Raw genomic sequence first — 20,594 nt, forward strand, 5'->3', positions numbered from 1 at the left:
ATGAGTCAGGCCCGTTATTAGCCAATTTCCAATTATGCTTCCTCACCTCACCCCGTGAGCGCTTTTCCTGTCCATCCTGAACCAAGTTCTCACGAAAGACACTTTTAAATGAAATTTACCATTTCTAAATACCATTTCTTCAGGAATAAAAGCTTATAATCATAGTGGTATGATCACCGGAGATTGGAAGAACCTGAGGCAAAGTCCCTGAGGTGGGAGAAAGCCACTCAAGAAAAGTCAATGAAGAGAAAGCAGAGCTGGGTAGGGTTAGGCCAACATTCCCTTCTTTTGAGAAAGGGGGATTGACCAAACCTTTCTCCAGAAGCCTGTCACCTGAGACTTAAGACCAGTGGCTGCGCTATTCGCCTTTAATTGGCTGACAGGTACCCAGCCCAGTTTTGTTGCTTGTTAAAAGAGGTCATCTAAGGGAGAAACTTCTCCCAGGAAAGAAAAGAGTCCACTTTTACTCACCTTTCGATGGGAGTGATCCTGGGTTTCGGCACCAGAATGATGCAGGGGAGTGAGGTTCTTGTTTCATGCAGTCGAAGAATGAATCTCGCGGACAACGGGGAGTAAAGCGAGAGAAGTTATATTAAGTGAGGATACAGGAAAAAAGCTCTCAGGAGTGAGATGAATCCCAACAGGGTTGTCACTGAGGGCTCTCAAGGATGGTCTTTTATAGAAAGCTAGCGAGGGAACTTAAATCTGTTTAACATCTCTATTGATAGCACCTTCAATGGCGTACTTCCTTTTTAGGGTCTGGTAATTCTAGGTTGGTCACAAGTAGCTGTCAGAGTGAGACCTCCCCTCTGACACCTAGGATGGTCTGGTTTGTTCCCTTATCTCTGGTTTCCTTTCATCTCCCACATTTTGAATTTTGTGAGCCTGATCACATCCCCTTACGTAGCCCCACCTGTCCCTTATTCAGTAGTACTTATCTTCAGACCCACCTGGTTTCCAGGTAAGACCGTTGAGGAGGAGGGGGAAGAGGCAGTGATTATCAGCTTTGTTTGACTTAGTGTTTCTAGCCCTAGCTAAGTGTCTACCATGCAGTATGGACACAAAGGGCTGGTGGATAAATGATAGGGAAGGACAGCAGCTGAGATCACAGGTGACATGGGCAACCTGGTCAATGGGGAAAAGGCTGTGTTTTGGAGCCAGGGAGCCCTGAGTTTGAATTCTAGTTCTGCTGCCTCCTTTCCTGTGTGGCCTGACACACGTTCTTTTACCTACTGAGACTATGACTCCTCTATTTTAAGTGGGGCTACTTACTGTTGGGATTTCTAGGAGCCAATACAAAAATGGTCTTTTACTCCTCAGTTCTGAACAGACTATGAGAGTGATAGCAATTGAATTATCAGCTTAATTACTGATAAATGCAGCCAGAGATGTGGCTTAAATCTATAGTGAATGGTCTTACTAATAGCCCTGTCCTAGAAATCAGTGGAAATGGAGGAGTGGGAATACAGCTCCCCTCACCACTTGCCCCCCAGGGCTTTAGGGTGGAATGATTTCATTTAGGTGGGCAATCAGGAAGTCTTACTTTTCACTCTTCTCTCTCAATCAGATTTTGGAATATTTCAGAAATCAGCTGAAATGAGCATAGACTGGGCGATATAGGACTAGCAGGGCCTTTATTTAAAAAAACCTGTATGTGCCTGCTATAGCCTCATGGGCTGTTCTGCCCCCTAAGCAGTGATTCTTTGGGGCCAGGTAGGAGATGGCTTTGTTAATGCTAGATGGAGGGATTGTTCCAAGCAAATGTTTAGGAAACCCACTATTGCTAAAATGGGTTCCTAGCAATAATGCCATAAGTAATAATAACAGTAATAATAGTAATAAACCTTTCCTGAGCTATATTTTTAGAAGTTTAATCTGCTAGATCAGATTAGATTCTGGCTGATCTCCTTATTTAAGCACTAAGGAGAAATCCAGAGAAAAATGGCGCCGTCACATATCATGAGCGTCAGGAAGAGATTTACGTTACTATTTGGAACAGTTTGTAAGATTCCTGGAACCTTTGTACCTCCACCCTTCTTTGCTATTTTTATTACCATCTGTCTGCTCTCCCATAAGGATTAGCTAGAAAGGTCTGAAAATGGAAAGGACTTGTGTGTGTATTTTCAGTAGCAACAAACAGCCGTGAGGTGACCGATCCGCCAAGTGGGTGAGGAGCCCAGTGGGGGAGAGTGGGTCGTAGCATCCTGCAGGCTACATCTCAGGAGTCTGTGGAAGGAGGGGAAAAAATAGAGTAGCCGAGTGGAGATGGGGGTGGGGGGCACAGGCAGTGAATCCAGGACAGAGAAATTACCCTAGGTTCTTAATCAGTGAGAGACCCACCCATGTTCAGATTTCCCGAATTTAGCTAGACTAAAATTGATGCTTACAACAGCCAGAAAAAATTTTTGTTGGCATTTCCTGATTTAAAAATAAAACTAACAGCTCCTTTTAAGTGAGTTATCCTAATATTACAGATATTTTAATTTGGATTCTTGGATCAAGTGGATGAAATAATGTGGAAATTAATTCATAAATCTTGGCTACCAGGAAGTGAATAGGACTTGTGAGTTGTTGGACAACACTCCTGTGTACATTAGTTTTTCCCAAATCCTTTGACCACTGATATTTTATCCTAAGAGCGGGAATGGGAAACACTCTCCACCCCCATGCTCAGGCTTAGAATCCACTGGAACTTGTGGGATGAACATTTTACCCAAATATAGACCTTTCGGTGATTAAGCTAATTTACTCTTTTCAAACTGTGACATCCTGTTTATAAGAAAGAAGACTTCTAAAAAGTCATCTTGAGTATGAACTAACTTCTAAAGTCAACATGTTGGTGAACTTATGTGTTAAGTGAGTCACAACTATTTGGATGAAGATTTTTCTGGTTTTGAAAGAGAAAGTACTTGGAAAAAAATGTCATTTTGGTTTCAATGAAATGGAAACCTTTGAAAAATGGAATTCGCTAGCGAGCCTATCATATGACAAGTTTCCACACACACTTCTTAAGTCACTTCTCTGAATTTGTAGAGCTGCTACCCCCCTGGGCCAAGTCTTAACCATCACGAGATGCCTTTGGCCTCCACAATCCTTCCCAGAAATGATACTTTTTAAAATTCTACACAAGGTAAAATTTCTACAATATTTTGAAAGTCACATTATTTACTTTGGAAACTGGGTTTTTAAAATTATTTTTTTGTCCCCAAAGCAAGCTGAACCTGTGTCTATTCATATTACTTGCCTGATAGAAAAATGTTCTCTTTTTACTCTGACCTTTTGATATTTGAAAATGTCATTGCAGGCAACTCAAAGTCTAATTTATTGCTATGTTATATTCAGTATTTTATATCTGATTTTAATGTGTACTTGCCATTTATTAGCAGTTCTTCTGAACATATGGGTTGGATTTTTGTGACTTGAGTGCATCCATGACCCCTCTCAGCATCCCATCTCTGTGTCGTTCTCACTACAGTCCTTATTTCCTGCTCTGCCCTATTACACATTATATCTTTATTTAAGGATCCTGCTGTATACTTCCACCTGCTGCTACCTCAAGCACTTCAGACCTATCATGTACCAGTTTGAATTACCTTTTTCTAAGTTTATTTATTTTATTTATTAATCTCTATACCCAAAGCGGGGCTTGAACTCACAACCCCATGATCAAGAGTCAGTGTTCTTCTAACTGAGCCAGCCCCCCCTCCTCACTTTTTTTTAATCCCTGTTCCTTCCCCTACATTTCCTGTTCAGTGGCTAGTATCCTCTCCCAAAAGAGGGACTCTGGTCATCCGAGAGCCCTTCCTTGACGATGCTGCTTCTACCACCTTTTCCTTCCATTCCAGCCCTAACTCAGGCACAATAAACTCTTGGCTAGTTCGGAACAAAAGTTTCTCATGGGACTTCCCTGTCAACCTTCCTTCTCTGCGGCTGGATCTTTCCATGCATATGGTCAAACATGAATAGAAGACTTATCATCTATAAACTTTACCTATGCCCCATTGCATCAGGAGCAAGTTTTTACAAGCTGACACAACTCATTTTTTCTAGATTCCTCTCTTCTGCCCATCTACTCCCTGGCCCCCATCCATATGTAGCATTAGCTACCAAAAGTCCTTTGAGTATGTTGTATATTTTTACACTGAATTTTTCTCTGTTTTGATCTTCATTACTGAAGACTCCCTTTCTCTCTTCTCATCTTTCCCCTTCCAGAAGTAAAAAAAAAAAAAAAAAAAAAAATCCTTTCTTCCATGTCCTCTTGTAAGCACTTTTTTAAAAATTCGTTTTTGCTGTCACTTGATCTACCCCATTATGAATGATTGTCTCTGTGAGGCTTTCTCAGGGTAAATTATGAATTTCTCAAGAGAGAGACTTGTTTCTCTCTCTTCTGAAGAGAAGTGTTGGAGCGTTTGGGAGTTACTAAGTGCTCCATTAATATGTGCTGAAGTAGGGATGTGTTGAAATGTATTCAGATTCTCATAGGTGCAGTTTCTGTATCAAATGGATGGAGAAGTAACAAAGGTTACACAGTAAAGCAGAAGAGCTCCTTTGCTAATTTTTTCTTGAGAGCCAAGGATTTAAATATGTGACATATATGGGAATTCCTCTGAAAAGTCCAAGAATAATGAATGGCAGTATCATCTGCAAATCACTCTTTGTTCCGATTAGCCTACCAAGGCATTGTCTCAGACTTTTGTTATCAATCCATTGTACTGGTGATTTTAGAATAAGAACCACTTTTGGTCCAGGTCGACTTTTAATTGATTGGTTAGCATGTATTGATTGGGTAGCATGAATTGATTGGCAATAATGTAAATATGCTAAGTTGAATGCATACCCAAAAAAGTGCCATTTCTATCTTCTACTTGTTACAGTAGAGGTGGAAAGAGAAACTAGTACACGTGCAATACTTAAGTGCTAGACTAGTTGAGGCAGATTATAATAAACAAAAAAGAAACAGAACAAAGAAAAATCATTATGACCTGGAGATGTAATGAAAGGTCTCATTAAGAAGAACGTAGTGACTAAATATAACACTTGGATGTTAGCTAATGGGAATTAAAATAAAAAGAAAAAAAAGAACCTAGTGACTGGTTCTTGAAAAATAGATACAGACAGGAAAGAATCCCAAATGAATAAAATAATGTGGAGGTTTGTTTTGTAAGCCACAATTCAGTTGATACTTTTAGCAAATATCCATATTGTTTACTTTCATATGAATATGAAGTTATTTTGTTCTGCTTTATTTTTCTCACACAGGTGGATCAGATATTGAATATCTAGACTTCTATAAGCCTGTCGTGTGGTTTTGGATCCTTGTAGGGCTTGCTTACTTTGCAGCTGTCCTGAGCATGATTGGAGACTGGCTCCGAGTGATATCAAAAAAGACAAAGGAAGAGGTAAGAATTAAGGAGTGTGCAAAAAATACTCCTATTTAGCTAATTCAGTAAATGTTATTTTTCATCTTTTTTGACATTTATTTTTTATTTAAGATTTTTAATATTTATGTTTGGTGTGAATTTGCTGTATGTTAAGTGTAATTCAGTTAACAGATACTTGCTAAACACCCTTATGTACCAGGTGCTGAGGCTAATTTATAATGAAAAAAGGTAATTTAAAATATTTTCCTCACTATTTCTCCTTTTTTCTTTTGTTTCATTTTTTTTTTCTTAAGGGCACAAGGTAAATGTTATTCCATAAAGAGAAATACAATAGAAAATATTTATGTCAAAATGTCAATAGCATGGAAAAGTGAATGTATCATATAATATTGAATTTTTTTTTACTATATTGAATTATTTCCTTCTTTCTTATGTCCCTATAAACCTGTGCAAGTACACATAGGTATGTATACATTATGTGCCCAAAGCTGTATGCCTTATGGCCAAGTTCCCTGTGTACAGATTTCAGGTGTTCAAAAAGATACTGTTTTACCCATTTTATACAACTATACATATAGAAATGAACATTAGAATTTTGACCCATGAAGTTTTGGAAAGTTTAAAATTTCAATCTTGTTCTTGAAATTTTATGCTTTGGAAATTACATTTGGATTTCATAGTTACAGGTCCAGAAGTATTATCAGTTAAGTGTGACAGAGTAGTGTCTTATTACAAATTCTGAATTTTTGGTTTTTTGGTGTTAGCTAACTTTACCAATTTTTTTAGAGAACAAATCTGCAAAACCTGCAACAATTGTATCCATTGTCTTCCTCTAATTATCCCTCCATTTCATCATCCAGTGATGTTCATATGCCAGGAGACACCAGGGTCCAAATCTTTGATACAGCAAGCATGATTCTTTAAACATAAACCCAAAAGAAACAGAATAAGATAGGAAATGATAAAATTAGTTTCTCTCTACAAATAAATACTTTCTTTGAAACTCTTCATCATGTAAGTTCTTATCAGTGCCCACAGTGCCTATAAGGAATTAGACTGTGAGTTATCCAGCACTTCCCTTCATGGGTATCCTATTTCTCAGTTAGGAATTCACATAGTCTGTATGCATTAATCTATATCTTAGTTGCACCATAAAACCAAAATCTTTTATTATCAACAAATCAGCAAGACAATGTGCTTGACATTCTGGTTTAAATCATGTAAAAAGTTCTGCTTTGAACAGGACACCAGTCGATTTTTTTTTTAAGATTTTATTTATTTGACAGAGAGAGACACAGCGAAAGAGAGAACACAAGCAGGGGCAGTGGGAGAGGGAGAAGCAGGCTTCCCATGGAGCAGGGAGCCCGATGTGGGGCTTGATGTGGGGCTTGATCCCAGGACCCTGGGATCATGACCTGAGCCGAAGGCAGATGCTTAACAACTGAGTCACTCAGGCACCCCAGGACCCCAATTGATTTGTCTCCATCTTAGTTAGACTCATTGTGTGTGTGTGTGTGTGTGTGTGTGTGTGTGTGTGTGTGTTTGAGAGAGAGGGAATGAATGTGAGGGAAAGAGAGAGAGAATATTGTAATTGTTTGAACTTCAGTGTACTTTTAAGGATCTTGAGATGCTAAGGGAAAAAAGGAAATTGTAACTAGGAAATGTTTTGGATAACATAAAAAAAAAACCCTCAAACATCTAGCCATAAACTGGCTCTTAAGTGGATGTTAAAAACATACACACGTTTATTTTTTTAATTAATTAACTTTTAAAATTTGTGTATAGTTGACACACAATGTTATATTAGTTTTGGGTGTACAGCATAGTGATTTAATATTTTTATACAAGTGTAGCTGCCATCTATGACCATACAAAGCTACTACAATGTTGACTGTATTCCCTATGCTGTACCTTATATGCCTGTGGACCTACTCATTCCATAACTGGAAGCCTGTATCTCCCACTCCCCTTCACCCATTGTGCCCCTCCTCCCACCCCCTTCCCTCTGGTGACCACCAGTTTGTTCTCCGTATTTATTGGTCTGATTCTGACAGGCATTTATTTTGTAAATAAAATAGAACTGAACAGATCTTCTACAGTTAGATAGGAAAAGTTTTGTGAAAGACACATACATATTATAAATACACTATACGTTATATACATACATGCATATATAAATACTAAGACTATTGTGGATCCCAGTCAAAAAGTGTGAAAACCACTAAGGCACATGTAGAAAAGGGGGAAATTGTATTTTTATGATGCTGGTATAGATTATTTGATCAAAGTTTAAAACCTGTACTATTAAAAAACCAGTGCTTTCTGTGCTAGGACTAGCTGGTACAAAGCATGAACACAGTTCTCCAGAGTAACGAGATAACAATCTGCCTTAGTCGGCTCGGGCCGCCGTAACCGAATACCATTGACTGAAGGGCTTAAACAACAGACATTTATTTTCTCACAGTTGTGGAGGCTGGAAGTTCATAATCAAGGTGCCAGCAAGGTTAGTTTCTGGTCAGATCTCTCTCCTCAGTTTACGGATGCTGCCTTCTCCCCGTGGTCTTTACGTGGTCTTTTCTCTGAGCACCTGCCTGGAGAGAGAGTTCCAGTGGCTTTTCCTCTTCTTGTAAGGACATCAGTCAGCCCTGTAGACTCAGGGATGCACCCTTATGACCTCATTTAACCTTAATTACATCCTGAAAGGTCCATCTCCAAAGACAGTCACATTGGGGGTTTAGGGCTTCAACTTAAGCATCTTTAGAGGACACATTTGGGGCCGTAACACCATCCTTTGAAATAAAGTAAAATTTCTATGTTACCTGGCTATATTTAACAAGAAAAACAGGTTCACGTGCTTTCCTATGCGTGATCTTCATGATTCTCAAACAAAAGTATGAGATTTATCACTGTGTTTTTGTACTTTTAAACACTGAAAAGTAGTAAACCTTTTTTTTCTTTTTCTTACCATAAGTCTTTGAGATTTCACCTGACCTTCGACTCACATGTGGTTCTGGTGACTGCATCTGTAGAAAGCTTCTGTGAGTAAAGGCCACGAGCGAAATTTACTGTGAGCCTTCCTGGAGCTGCTCTGGGCGGTTGAGCCAATTAAAATGGAGCTGCCAGTTTGAGCAGATGTGTGTTTTCTAATTTATTTATAATGCAGTTTAGGGAAAGGACAGAGTTGAGTTACGGATTCAACAGAGGAATGTGAAGAAAGAAAGGGACAGACAATTTATAACTGATCTATAGATGATCAGAGCCAAAGGTTTTACAAACGGAAATACTACAAAAATGTCTACAGCGATGGAAGAAGGATTATTCGATCATTTTATTTTGAAATAACTCCCGAAAGGGCCTAATTAAATAAAACACAACTAAATACATTCGAGTTGTCTTTACGTAGATGGACCATGCATGCCGGGTGACTGTTCTCTGTGTATTCCTTACCTTCTGTCCCTAAACCATTCCAGATACTGTACCCTTTACAAACCTCCTACATGTTCAGAAGCAACAAGGTTATATCTAGTTTTCAGTCTTGATGAATAAAAATGCTGCATATTTGGGAGCCTGGGTGGCTCAGTTGGTTAAGCGACTGCCTTCGGCTCAGGTCATGATCCTGGAGTCCCGGGATCGAGTCCCACATCGGGCTCCCTGCTCGGCAGGGAGTCTGCTTCTCCCTCTGACCCTCCCCCCTCTCATGTGCTCTCTCTCTCTCATTCTCTCTCTCTCAAATAAATAAATAAAATCTTAAAAAAAATGCTGCATATTTTTGATCACTTGAAATTCTGTCTATTAAAAATGTAATGTAGAATAATCAAAATAATATATAGCATTAAATTTGCAAGTGATAATACTAAAACATACATTTTCCCCAAATGAGAGTATTTTGCCTAATAATGTCTGTTATATATTTAAAAAAATACATCCTTAAACCATATCAGTTGAGTATAAATATATACATCTAATCATATGTGGCCTTATTTCTGGGTTTTTTTATGCTAAAGCATATTTTGTTTCCAGTGAGGACGAATTTTAATGAAAATATGGTTAGAAATAAGGAAAATTCGTTTTTAATGAACATGCTGAAATAAAATATGTCAGTATAGCTAATCCATCTGAAATATTTGCAAAAGAAATGGTTAGTTGAAGCAATACTGCATTGTTTCAAAATGTCACACATAATTATAGTTGATCTGCATTCCTCAAGGGAAATAATAATGACCTCAATCCTTTTTCCATGGAGACACATGAGTTTCTGTAAAAGTGTTTATTTGTCTCATTATTTTTAAAAGTTTAATGGAGAGTAGGCGCATGTTCAACAAGAAGAATTGTATGACTAATTATCTTTTCCTTTTAAGCCATCTACCCTCTTCTGAGGAAATGATGTTTCCATTTAGAAAATAAAGATTACTTAGGTATTCTGGATAATACAATAAAACCACTATCTGAGGCAGGTATAATAAAAAGAAAAATGTGACCACAAAAGTCAGAAGGGAAATTCTGAAGTAAGCACAGAACCGGGCATCCTTCTTATGCATCATTTTCTACTGTTTACAGGCCTTCCATTTGAAAAGCCTGTGATTTCTGCATAGGTCTTGTATTGATTGATGTATATGTTCCCATGTCTGGAGTGTTCCTGCCCGTATGTGAGACGAGCACCCCCACGTCCCCCCCAACCCCCAGCATGCCAGTGTTGTCAGACCGCATGGCCCTGCAGCTGGCCACAGTGAGCGGACAGCCAAGCATCACGTCTTTACCAACGTCATGTGTTTTCCTCTCCAGAGGGGTTCGTGCTAATGGAGATGTTCATGTTAGCAGGCTGGCCTTACATCATAGTCAAAACTGCCTTTGGTTGGGAGGCTGTGGTGCCAGAAGGCTCGCAAGACTGTGCCTGGAATTTAGTTGGCTCCAGGGGGCCTGAGAATATGGAGGAAGGCTTAGCTGGCAGCAGCATTTGGTCTTTCCCAGACCTCATGGGGGATGGTGAGGCCTCCTGTGAAAGAGCTGGGACGAGGCAGCCGTTTTTCCTGTCCAGAATGGGCAAGTAAAGAGCATTTGCAGCCTGGGTCCTGGAAAGGTAGCAGCAGACCACTTTCTGTTATTTCTTATGGGAGAAGGGCTTTGACTAGGAAAGGCTTGTATGCCCTTTGAAACAGGTTAGCCTTTATTCTGAAAACCTGAGGGGGCCACTGAAGGATTTTAAGTTAAGTGGAATGAATGATCTCATCAACAGTGAGGAGGATGGATTAGAAACAAAGCTGGAGGCAGGACAATCATTCGGGAGAGGTTAGTGCAGGAGTCCAGGTGCTACAGAAGGAAGGCACTATGGTGGCAGTGGGATGGAGATGAGAGTATGGGTTTCAAAATTATCTGGGGGGTAGAGGGAATAGAACTTGGTAACCCATTAGCTTTGGGCAGCAAAGAGAAAAGGAGGGTGACATCCATGGTTCTCGCTTTGGATGGAATTCCAAAACACAGGAAAATGAGAGATTCTGAGGAAGGAATAAAGATGTCATTTTGGACCTGTTGTGATGGAACAATGTGTTGGATATCAGGTGGCTAATGTACGTGTAAACAAAGAAGGATGGGAACTGGAGAGAGAGTTTGGGGGTGTCATCACTACGTAAATGACAGTGTAAGTTGTGAGTTCAGATAAATTCACCTAATCGAGATTTGTCAAGTCCGTCAACAAGAGAGCTGGAAATGGAACCTGGCATATAATACCTTCATTTAAGGGGGAAGGGGTAGGACGTAGTGACTATAAAGGACTGTTCAGTAAATACTGTATCCAAATACATTGATTCACAGTCGGGTCTGTTGGAAGGACAAAGGAGTTGAGGTTTTGAAGCGAGGATAATTGAAGTGATGGATCAGATTAGCTAAAGACAATGGAGAAGAAAAGGAATCAAACGTAAAACAGATAAGTCACTAGAATTCCCTATGAGGTTGTGCTCCAGGGGTGCCACTCCTATAGGGGAAAAAAAAAAGTGTCAACATTGCCTCCTGGGATTGTGCCATGGAGTGGGTATATTCTAAGATGGTTCTTTGGGCACACCAAGCACAATTTCCAAGGCCAACACCCAGTGTTTTTTTATGGAAATAGGAGCCCTTGGAGCACAAGTGACAGAAAACTATGTGCATGGTGCTGTATGGGGTTGAGCAGCGTTAGCAGTCCTGATCCCGGGTACTGCTGGGCATGCACACGTGGTGCATATGGACGGCGAGGGGCTGGGAGGTGAGCTGTGGGATGGCAGCGTCAAATTGGCAGGACAGGAAAAAGACTGGGGGCGTGGAGACCGGCTGGGAGATTATTTAACATCTAATTCATTCTTAAATCACTCATTTAAAAAATACTAAGTACTATATGATGAGTGCTACATTAGGTTCTGGGAGTAACCTCATTGGTGCCAATTTGAGGCTGATGTCTTTTTTGGGAAGATTCCATAGGTGGTGCATTTCCTAACTGATCTTTATAATGTTGGCTTTTACTTTTCTTCTAGAGATGGAAAATGGAGTTTTGACTAAGAAGGCACCTAGTCTTTGATTAGTTCCAAAAATAGCCTGCTTTTACTTTTTTCTTTTCTCTCCCCACCCCCCTTCCTCCCTTCCCTTCCTTTCTTTAACCTTCAAACAGCCTATCAGATTTTGTAGTCCTTGCTTTGATTTCCAGCATGGGGCGGGGGCACATTACTGTTTAGTTCACATTTTTTCTTGGTATATTTTTGTTGTTCTCTGTTGAGATGTTGAAGTAGTTGTAAATAACTGAAGTTGGACTATGGGCACGATATACTGTGATCATGAGACTTCGCAGGTTTATATTTCAGCGCATATAACCCTTTGGCTAAAGGGTAAGAATAAAATAAAATCAAGGCAGGCGGTAAAACTTAAAATAAGGCAGATATAAAGGGCCCTTCTTTTCTGTCCCATGGGGAGGGAGGTGTCCCTCACTGTGCTATGGGGAAAAGCTCAGAGCAATCAGACTTTGAGGTTTATCTGCTGGGTCTATATTCGACTCTGCTTGGTTGTGCCGAAGAGAAAGGTCCTTCTTTTTCCAGGCTGAGCCTCAGCTGGGCAAGTTATTACCTATTTAGTATTAGTAAATAGAAATTTGGAAAGGAGAATAGGATAAATAAAAGAACAAATAACAATGTAAAACTTAAATTATGCTTTGAGGCAACAGTAACTCTTACACACCAACCAGTATGTGTCTAATTTCTAAATGAGTTTTATGGACAGTCATTTCTGTAGAATCAAGACCCCAAATTATGTCTCTAGATCATCCCAGGATTATATTGCATCCATGAACCTTTGCAGGTCCAGTGTTAGGAAGCTCTTACAAGTCAAAATATATGCTAAAAACAAAATTGGATTTGAGAGTGGTAAAAATGGAAGTACATTTCTTCTAGAATATACTTTATTTCTTTTTTAATGTTAAATGAGATAATGAGGCAAAGTGCTCAGCTGTTAAACAATAATTGCTAATAAGGAAGCTGAAGCACAGGGAGGTAAGATGACTTGCTTAAGGTCATAAAGCTGGTAAGTGGTAGAATCTGTCATCAACGCAGATGGCATGACTCCGTGGCCCAATCTTTTTGCTAAGCTGTCTTTTTTTTGTTACGTTGCCTCCCAAGTGCCTAAAAAAGTTAGGTGTGTATAATTGTTATTGCTATTTTTTTTCTTACTATTAGTTTATATGTAGGTAATATCAACACATTACAAATAAGTACCCAAATCTGACCCATCTGTTACTATGTAGCTATAGAAAAGGGCTTTGTGAGTTTCGTTTGGTCACCCGTGTTATGGTACAAGTCAGTGATCTCTTGAAGTATAAAGTTTTAACATTCTTTTAAATGCATGGAAGTGATTTGTATGATTTCTAAAAAGTGCATGGGCTTTGGAGCCCTTGGAACTGAGATTTAATACTATCTTAACTATTTACTAGCTTTGCAAACTTCACCAAAATACCTGATCTGTCTGAGTCTCCATATTCTTATAAAGTAAGATTTAACCCCCTTAATGAGGCTGCTTTATAAAGATTTAGTCAGTAGAGTGTGGGATGTGGCTAAGTGCTTACTAGATGCTTGTTCTTTTCCTCCTGGGTTTCTGAAGAAATTAGTATCAAATTACTATCCCAAATCAAGGAATCCTGTAAAGCTCTAAAATTATCATCTGGATACCATCATATATTATTGGGAAATGCTATGAATGCTTATATGTCTAAACATCTCATCTGGCTGAAATAAAAAGTAAAAAGAACAGAAAAGGTAAACAAGAAAACATTAAGGTTATATATATTGCTAGAATTTAATCACAAACCCAGAGTCCATATGAAATGTCTAGGAAAAAGTGAGTGCAAGAATTTCAAGTATGTTGGATGTTCTATGGACTTGAAAACTAGGTTCGGCATTAAATGTTCCTTAAGTCTACCCACATTACTATTATCTTAATTCTTTTCTTGAATTAGAGCAGCAGATTTTCTGGTGTCTTCATGTATGGACTGAGGTAGAATCTTACTTGTATTTTTCCTTTTATTAAACTGGGAAGGAGTAGCTCAAATTTTACTTAAAAAAATGGGGGAAGATTCCTTTCTTTTTTTTCCTCTCTTTTAGATTGAACCCTCACTATTTCTAAATTGTAACTTGTTTTTGCTCCAGGATTTCACAGAATGTCATCTCGTAATGGCTACTCAGACTAATTTTTTCAACTCATTTGTACATAATAGGAAAATAACTAGTAGTTTTTGCCTCAAAGCACTTTATAAGTAATTTTATTTTCTTTCGCTAGGGAGCATATTATGGGAATTTAATGCATCGAGATATAATGTTATCTCTTTTGACTGTTTTGATACCGTCATCTGTTCTGAGAATTTGTGTCAGGAATAGTGGTCACCATGAACTTTGCTTTCAAAATTGTTTTTGGACTTTCTTCATCAAACCAAAGTATTGTGCTTGCCTGTATTCAGAGCTAAAATCCGTCAAATTTGGGCACCTGGGTGGCTCAGTTGGTTAAGCCTCTGCCTTCAGCTCAGATCATGATCCGGGGGTCCTGGGATCGAGCCCGGCATCGGGCTCCCTGCTCAGTGGGGAGCCTGCTTCTCCCTCTCCCTGCCGCTCCCCCTGCTTGTACTTTTTCTCTCTTTCTGTCAAATAAATAAATAAAATCTTTAAAAAATAAAAATAAAATCCATCAAATTTTACAAAACATCAAACTTGTGTTTGCTGAGAACACAAGCAAGTAGGTTTTCAAAGATGGATCAACAAAATAAATTTGTTTTTAGTTCCTCCTCATAGATGGCTCTTCCTAAAAGAAGATTTGTTTGTGGTCGGTTGGAGCTGAGTAGGGGGCCCACTTTGAAATTTAATCAGGGATTATTTGATCATCTTTTGCAACAAAGTGCGGTGATTTGTTTAGTGTTCAGTGGATGGCACCCTAATTGTAGTAAAGGAATTTAGTTCTTCCTGCCTAAACTTGATTTGAACCCAAAGAATGGCTTCCAATGAATGATCATGTGTACATGCGCACACACACAGATATAAAATGTTTCCCAACAAGGAAGATTCCCTGTTCTTCTTCCAGTAAAAGTGTTAGTCCATCAGTGCTATTCATGAAATATGTGTTTCTCCTCACAGACATTTGTGAGGATTACACTTCTTCTTTCCCTTGTGGCTGGTGAGCCATATGAATAGTTCTGGCCAATGACTTGTGCCCAGAACTGATATGAGCAGAACAAAAAGAAGATTTAATTGCACCTGTGAGCGCCCCCCCTCCAGAGTGTACTTGCCTCCAGCACAGTGACTATAGGAGATCATGGTGCATCGTCAGCCTGGGTCCCTGACTAACACCAGTGACATGTAGGCAGTTAGCCTGAGTGAGAGATTAACCTTTGTTCTTTAAGCCACTAAAATTAAGGAGGGAGCTGTTTGCTAGAGATTATAACCTCTTCTATTTTGACTAATCTGGTAAAATATAAACATTGCTCTAATTCAAGGAAAGAGTCATGATAATAATAATTTGGAGGATTAAAATTTTATGTCTCATGCTCATATTTGTTGAATTTTGTATTAGTTTCCAAATCTCTGATGGACTTAGGTATATTGTCTGAATTTATAATATTTAAGATACTATGTTATCTGTTTTTATATTATTTAAGATTCACTAGTGGTTTTATTAGAACAGAAGCATCAAAGTAACAGTTGAAACAACCTGCTTTTTAAGGAGACTATAGATGGGTTTTAAATTGTACAGAGACCAGATAGTCCTGTTTCTGTAAAAAAGCAATCTCTGCCCTCATTCAGGATTGGGTACAGTGCTTTTGAATCTGTTCTATATGTAAACTTTCTAGAAGAAAGAATCTTGAACTGATGTTGAGTTTCATAAAACTAATGCCTAACACCAAAGTGATCACAAATATAAAAGAGCAAATATCCTTATATTTTTGAAATTTAGTAGGTTGAACTATATGAAATTATTGACATTCAACCATTTTGACCTTAAGAATCACAATTCCATATGGTTTAACCTATTAGTCTAAGGAACTGGATTTACAAACCAGTTTCTACAAATATTATAATTTTCATATTCTAATCTGTACATTGGATTATGACCTACACATTAGGCAAAATCATATTTGGCTAAACATTGCTTTATTCAGTACTTGGCTAAAACTTGTCAAAATTCCATTCAATTAGGTATAAACTGTAGACTGATTATCTCAACTTGAAGACAGACCAGTTGGTTGGGCTTGCATGTTCCACACGCCTGTCCTTATTACACTTGTCAGTGGTCACTCCAGACTCTAGTTCTGGATTTCCCTGTTCTTTCCTTATCTGGGCATGTCATAACTGCTGAAGCTCTCTCTGGGGCCACTTCAAGCCAATCAGGAATAGAGATTCCTCACTTTATTCCTCACCATACAGTTAATAGGAGGCTGAGACAGTCTATAGCTTTGTGGAGGCTTGAGGATAACCTAAGGGAATTAATTACACGGCAGAAGGGGACAACTTGATACTAGGTGATCAAAGCAAATTGCTCCTAGAGTCCACTGGTCATCTTCTCAAAATTTCCTGCCTCAACCATTTCACTCCTCAACCTCTGGCTTGGTGGCTTATTGTAGTGGTCTGTTTGTCACTCTAGATGGATCTATTCTGTTGGGTGTTCCCTCTCCTGAGTGCAGAGACCAAACCAGCAGAAAACCAGTTGACGTGATAATAATATATCCAATATATAAAAAATATACAACATATGCAAATATATTCTCCCCTAAATGAAGATATTCATTTAAATTATTAAACATCATATTGGATTGGTGTAAAGCAACTCCATTTGGACTGCTTCCTCTGGTAAGGTTGTTCTAAGAACTGGGGGTAGGTACTTGACTTACATGTCTATGATTAAGCAAACAAAACAAACACACACACAAAAACATGCTCTCCAAAGTAGTCACTTTCAAAATGAGGTGGATGCAACTTATAAGGATAAACTCTAGCTCCAGAATATCAGGTTGCTTATGATCCCTGAAATGTCAGTTTTTTTCATCTTTAGAATTAAAAAAAAAAAAAGAAAAAAGAAAAAGCTTCTTACATCTTATACTAAATATCCCTCCTACACATGGTTGTTCATCATTGCTCTGGCAATGACTTTCATAATTTCTCTATACCAACAAGCACTTAGTTATCTGTTGAAGAAAATGTTTGTATGAAATATTGCCCTAAAGCTGGTAGAAAATCAATCATATTGGGAAATCTTACTATGCAAAGGAATTTATTTCCTAAGCTGGAAGCTGTGTATATAAACATGATATTCTTCATGGAATTTCTCACAAATGCCAAGGTTTGTAATGTGTTGGTGGTCCCTTCAGTATCCTGGTACCTATCTGTGAGAAGCTAAGACATTTATTTTAGTGCTATCTGGTGCTATTTTTATGCTATCTGGTGACATATACATAAAAGTCTTTGCACTGACCATTCCCTCCATCAGGAACGCTCTTTGCTTTTTTCCAGGATTATCTATCAGGCTCACTTAATGATATTTTCAAGTCTTTTTTTTTTTTTTGAAGATTTTATTTATTTGAGAAAGAGTGCGTGCACGCGCACACATGACCACAAGCAAGGGGAGGGACAGAGAAAGAGGGAGAGAGACTCCTCAAGCAGACTCTTCACTGAGCTTGGTGCCTGACGTAGGGCCCGATCCCAAGACCCTGAGATCACAACCTGAGCCAAAGCTGGAGGTTTAACTGACTAGGCACCCCAAGTCTTTTTTTTTTTTTAATTAGTCACCATACAATACATCATTAGTTTTTGATGTGGTGATCCACAATCCAAGTCTTTTTTTAAAAAAATAACTTCAATGTTTAATCATGAAAATAATTTGCCATTCCGAAAACAACTTTAGGGGAGAAAAATCTTCTCCATTAAATAAACTAATCAAAATTGCAAATATTATAGCTTAATAGTCCCTGCCAGACTGCCCCTCTATTCAGGATCTTTCCTGTACCATCACATATTGAAAAGAAAGCAGTATTAAAACAGTAATGCTTGATAATTTCATTTAACATAAGAATTTGTTGATTTTTTTTCATCTTTGGCTTTAGTGGTCTTTCTCCTTTGATACGTTAAAAGTGCTGCGACAGTAACCAGTATTTGGGAGAGAACATTCACCTTTTTATCATGTACCATTTAGAGACCTACACCTTGACCATCCTTTTTAAAGCTGCAACTCCTCTACCCCCAGCATCTTGATTCTCCTTGCCTTGCTGTATTTTTTCATCATATTTACCAACTTCTAACATTCTGTGTGATGTACTCATTGATTAGATTTCATTGTTTATTGCCTGATTCTCATTGTAGAAGGGTTTGCTCATAAGAAAAGGAATTTTTTTTATTTTACTTCATCAGAATCAAGTAAAACAATCCTTGGCATATAATAGACACTCAATAAATGTGTATCTTGTACTTCTTCAGTGATAAAAGAGGAACAGGCTAGTTTTTCCTCCCTGGCAAGTCAGAAATGCTATTTTAATTTAGTTCATTTTTCATTAGTTCATTTAGTTCATTTTTTTACATTTTCAGTAGAACCAAAGAATACTTATTTTGGTTACTTTTATTCTATTGTTGCTTACAGATATAAATAAATTATAATTGATATTTAAAGAATGGACTAATTTCATGATTAAATAGCTTGACATATGAGATATGAAACTATTGAGCTAAAACTATTCGTATTTCAATTTTAAAAACTTGAGCAATTACTATAACATATCTTACTTTGTAAGACATGGTACAAAGTACAAAGTTTGATACCATCAAGCTAGAAGCTAGTTCAAAAGATATCTTTATTCTAGCTGCAATCAAATGTCAGTAAAATGTCATTTTTATTCCTGATGTGATGGTTTTATGACAGGAAGCTTCTTGGCAATTTTAATACCTTTATTATTATTTGTTTTGTTTTATTTTAAAATAATTGGCCCTTATTTTCCCCTGTGGCTACCTTTGCGAGTACCCTCTACTCCCACTCCTGCCCATGTGAAATATTGCTTATAGGCAGTTGATTTTATTTTAAGCATCAGGAAATTTTTCCAGAAGACTTTAATACTTTCAAATTTTCTAGGCTATGTAAAATTGCAAATTTGCTGATTTGAAGGTCATTTATTTTATTTGAAAAGTGAAATATACGCATGAGTAAAGAAAAATGCAGGCAGGAAAGGAGATTTGTGCATAACTGGCCTATTTCTAGAGAACAATACACGTAATAATAGTACTGGATAAAGTGAAGAGAGTGCTTAGAGAAATTGGTTTTTTTTCATTATGTTATGTTAATCACCATACATTACATCATTAGTTTTTGATGTAGTGTTCCATGATTCATTGTTTGCGTATAACACCTAGTACTCCATTCAGTATGTGCCCTCTTTAATACCCATCACCAGGCTAACCCATCCCCCTACCCCCCCTCCCCTCTAGAACCCTCAGTTTGTTTCTCAGAGTCCATAGTTTCTCATGGTTTGTCTCCCCCTCCGATTTCCCCCCCTTCATTCTTCCCCTCCTGCTATCTTCTTCTTCTTTTTTTTTTTTTTTAACATATGATGTATTATTTGTTTCAGAGGTACAGGTCTGTGATTCAACAGTCTTACACAATTCACAGCGCTCACCCTAGCACATACCCTACCTGATGTCTATCACCCAGCCACCCCATCCCTCCCACCCCCCCACCACTCCAGCAACCCTCAGTTTGTTTCCTGAGATTAAGAATTCCTCATATCAGTGAGATCATATGATACATGTCTTTCTCTGATTGACTTATTTCACTCAGCATAATACCCTCCACTTCCATCCACGTTGTTGCAAATGGCAAGATCTCATTCCTTTTGATGGCTGCATAATATTGCATTGTATATATATACCACATCTTCTTTATCCATTCATCTGTCGATGGACATCTTGGCTCTTTCCACAGTTTGGCTATTGTGGAGATTGCTGCTATAAACAATGGGGTGCACGTACCCCTTTGGATCCCGACACTTGTACCTTTGGGGTAGATACCCAGTAGTGCAATTGCTGGGTCATATGGTAGCTCTATTTTCAACTTTTTGAGGGAGCTCCATACTGTTTTCCAGAGTGGCTGCACCAGCTTGCACTGCCACCAACAATGTAGCAGGGTGCACCTTTTTCCGAAACCCCTCCAACATCTGTCGTTTCCTGACTTGTTAATTTTTGCCATTCTGAATGGTGTGAGGTGGTATCTCATTGAGGTTTTGGTTTGGATTTCCCTGATGCCGAGTGACGTTGAGCACTTTTTCATATGTCTGTAGGCCATTTGGATGTCTTCTTTGGAAAAATGTCTGTTCATGTCTTCTGCCCATTTCTTGATCGGATCATTTGTTCTTTGGGTGTTGAGTTTGATAAGTTCTTCATATATTTTGGATACTAGCCCTTTATCTGATATGTCATTTGCAAATATCCTCTCCCATTCTGTCAGTTTTCTTTTGGTTTTATTAACTGTTTCTTCTGCTGTGCAAAAGCTTTCTATCTTGATGAAGGCCCAATAGTTCATTTTTGCCCTTGCTTCCCTTGCCTTTGGCGATGTTTCTAAGAAGAAGTTGCTGCGGCTGAGGTCGAAGAGGTTGCTGCCTGTGTTCTCCTTTAGGATTTGGATGGACTCCTGTCTTACATTTAGGTCTTTCAACCATTTTGAGTCTATTTTTGTGTGTGGTGTAAG

The 20,594-nt window shown here is 38.4% G+C and overlaps 1 protein-coding gene across 1 annotated transcript in view; it reads left to right on the plus strand.

Annotated features, from left to right (window-relative positions):
• The window catches only part of KCNK2 (potassium two pore domain channel subfamily K member 2), a 142,781-nt gene that overhangs the window by 92,445 nt on the left and 29,742 nt on the right, over window positions 1–20,594 (plus strand). Inside the window, exon 6 of the mRNA XM_028121578.1 lies at window positions 5,260–5,399. Within this exon, the coding sequence (XP_027977379.1) occupies window positions 5,260–5,399 (140 nt within the window). The remainder of the gene's footprint in view (window positions 1–5,259; window positions 5,400–20,594) is intronic.

This window comes from Eumetopias jubatus, unplaced genomic scaffold (genome assembly GCF_037043125.1).
Source record: "Eumetopias jubatus isolate StellerSeaLion01/CBP00866 unplaced genomic scaffold, mEumJub1_p1.0 scaffold_12, whole genome shotgun sequence".
Taxonomy (NCBI): domain Eukaryota; kingdom Metazoa; phylum Chordata; class Mammalia; order Carnivora; family Otariidae; genus Eumetopias; species Eumetopias jubatus.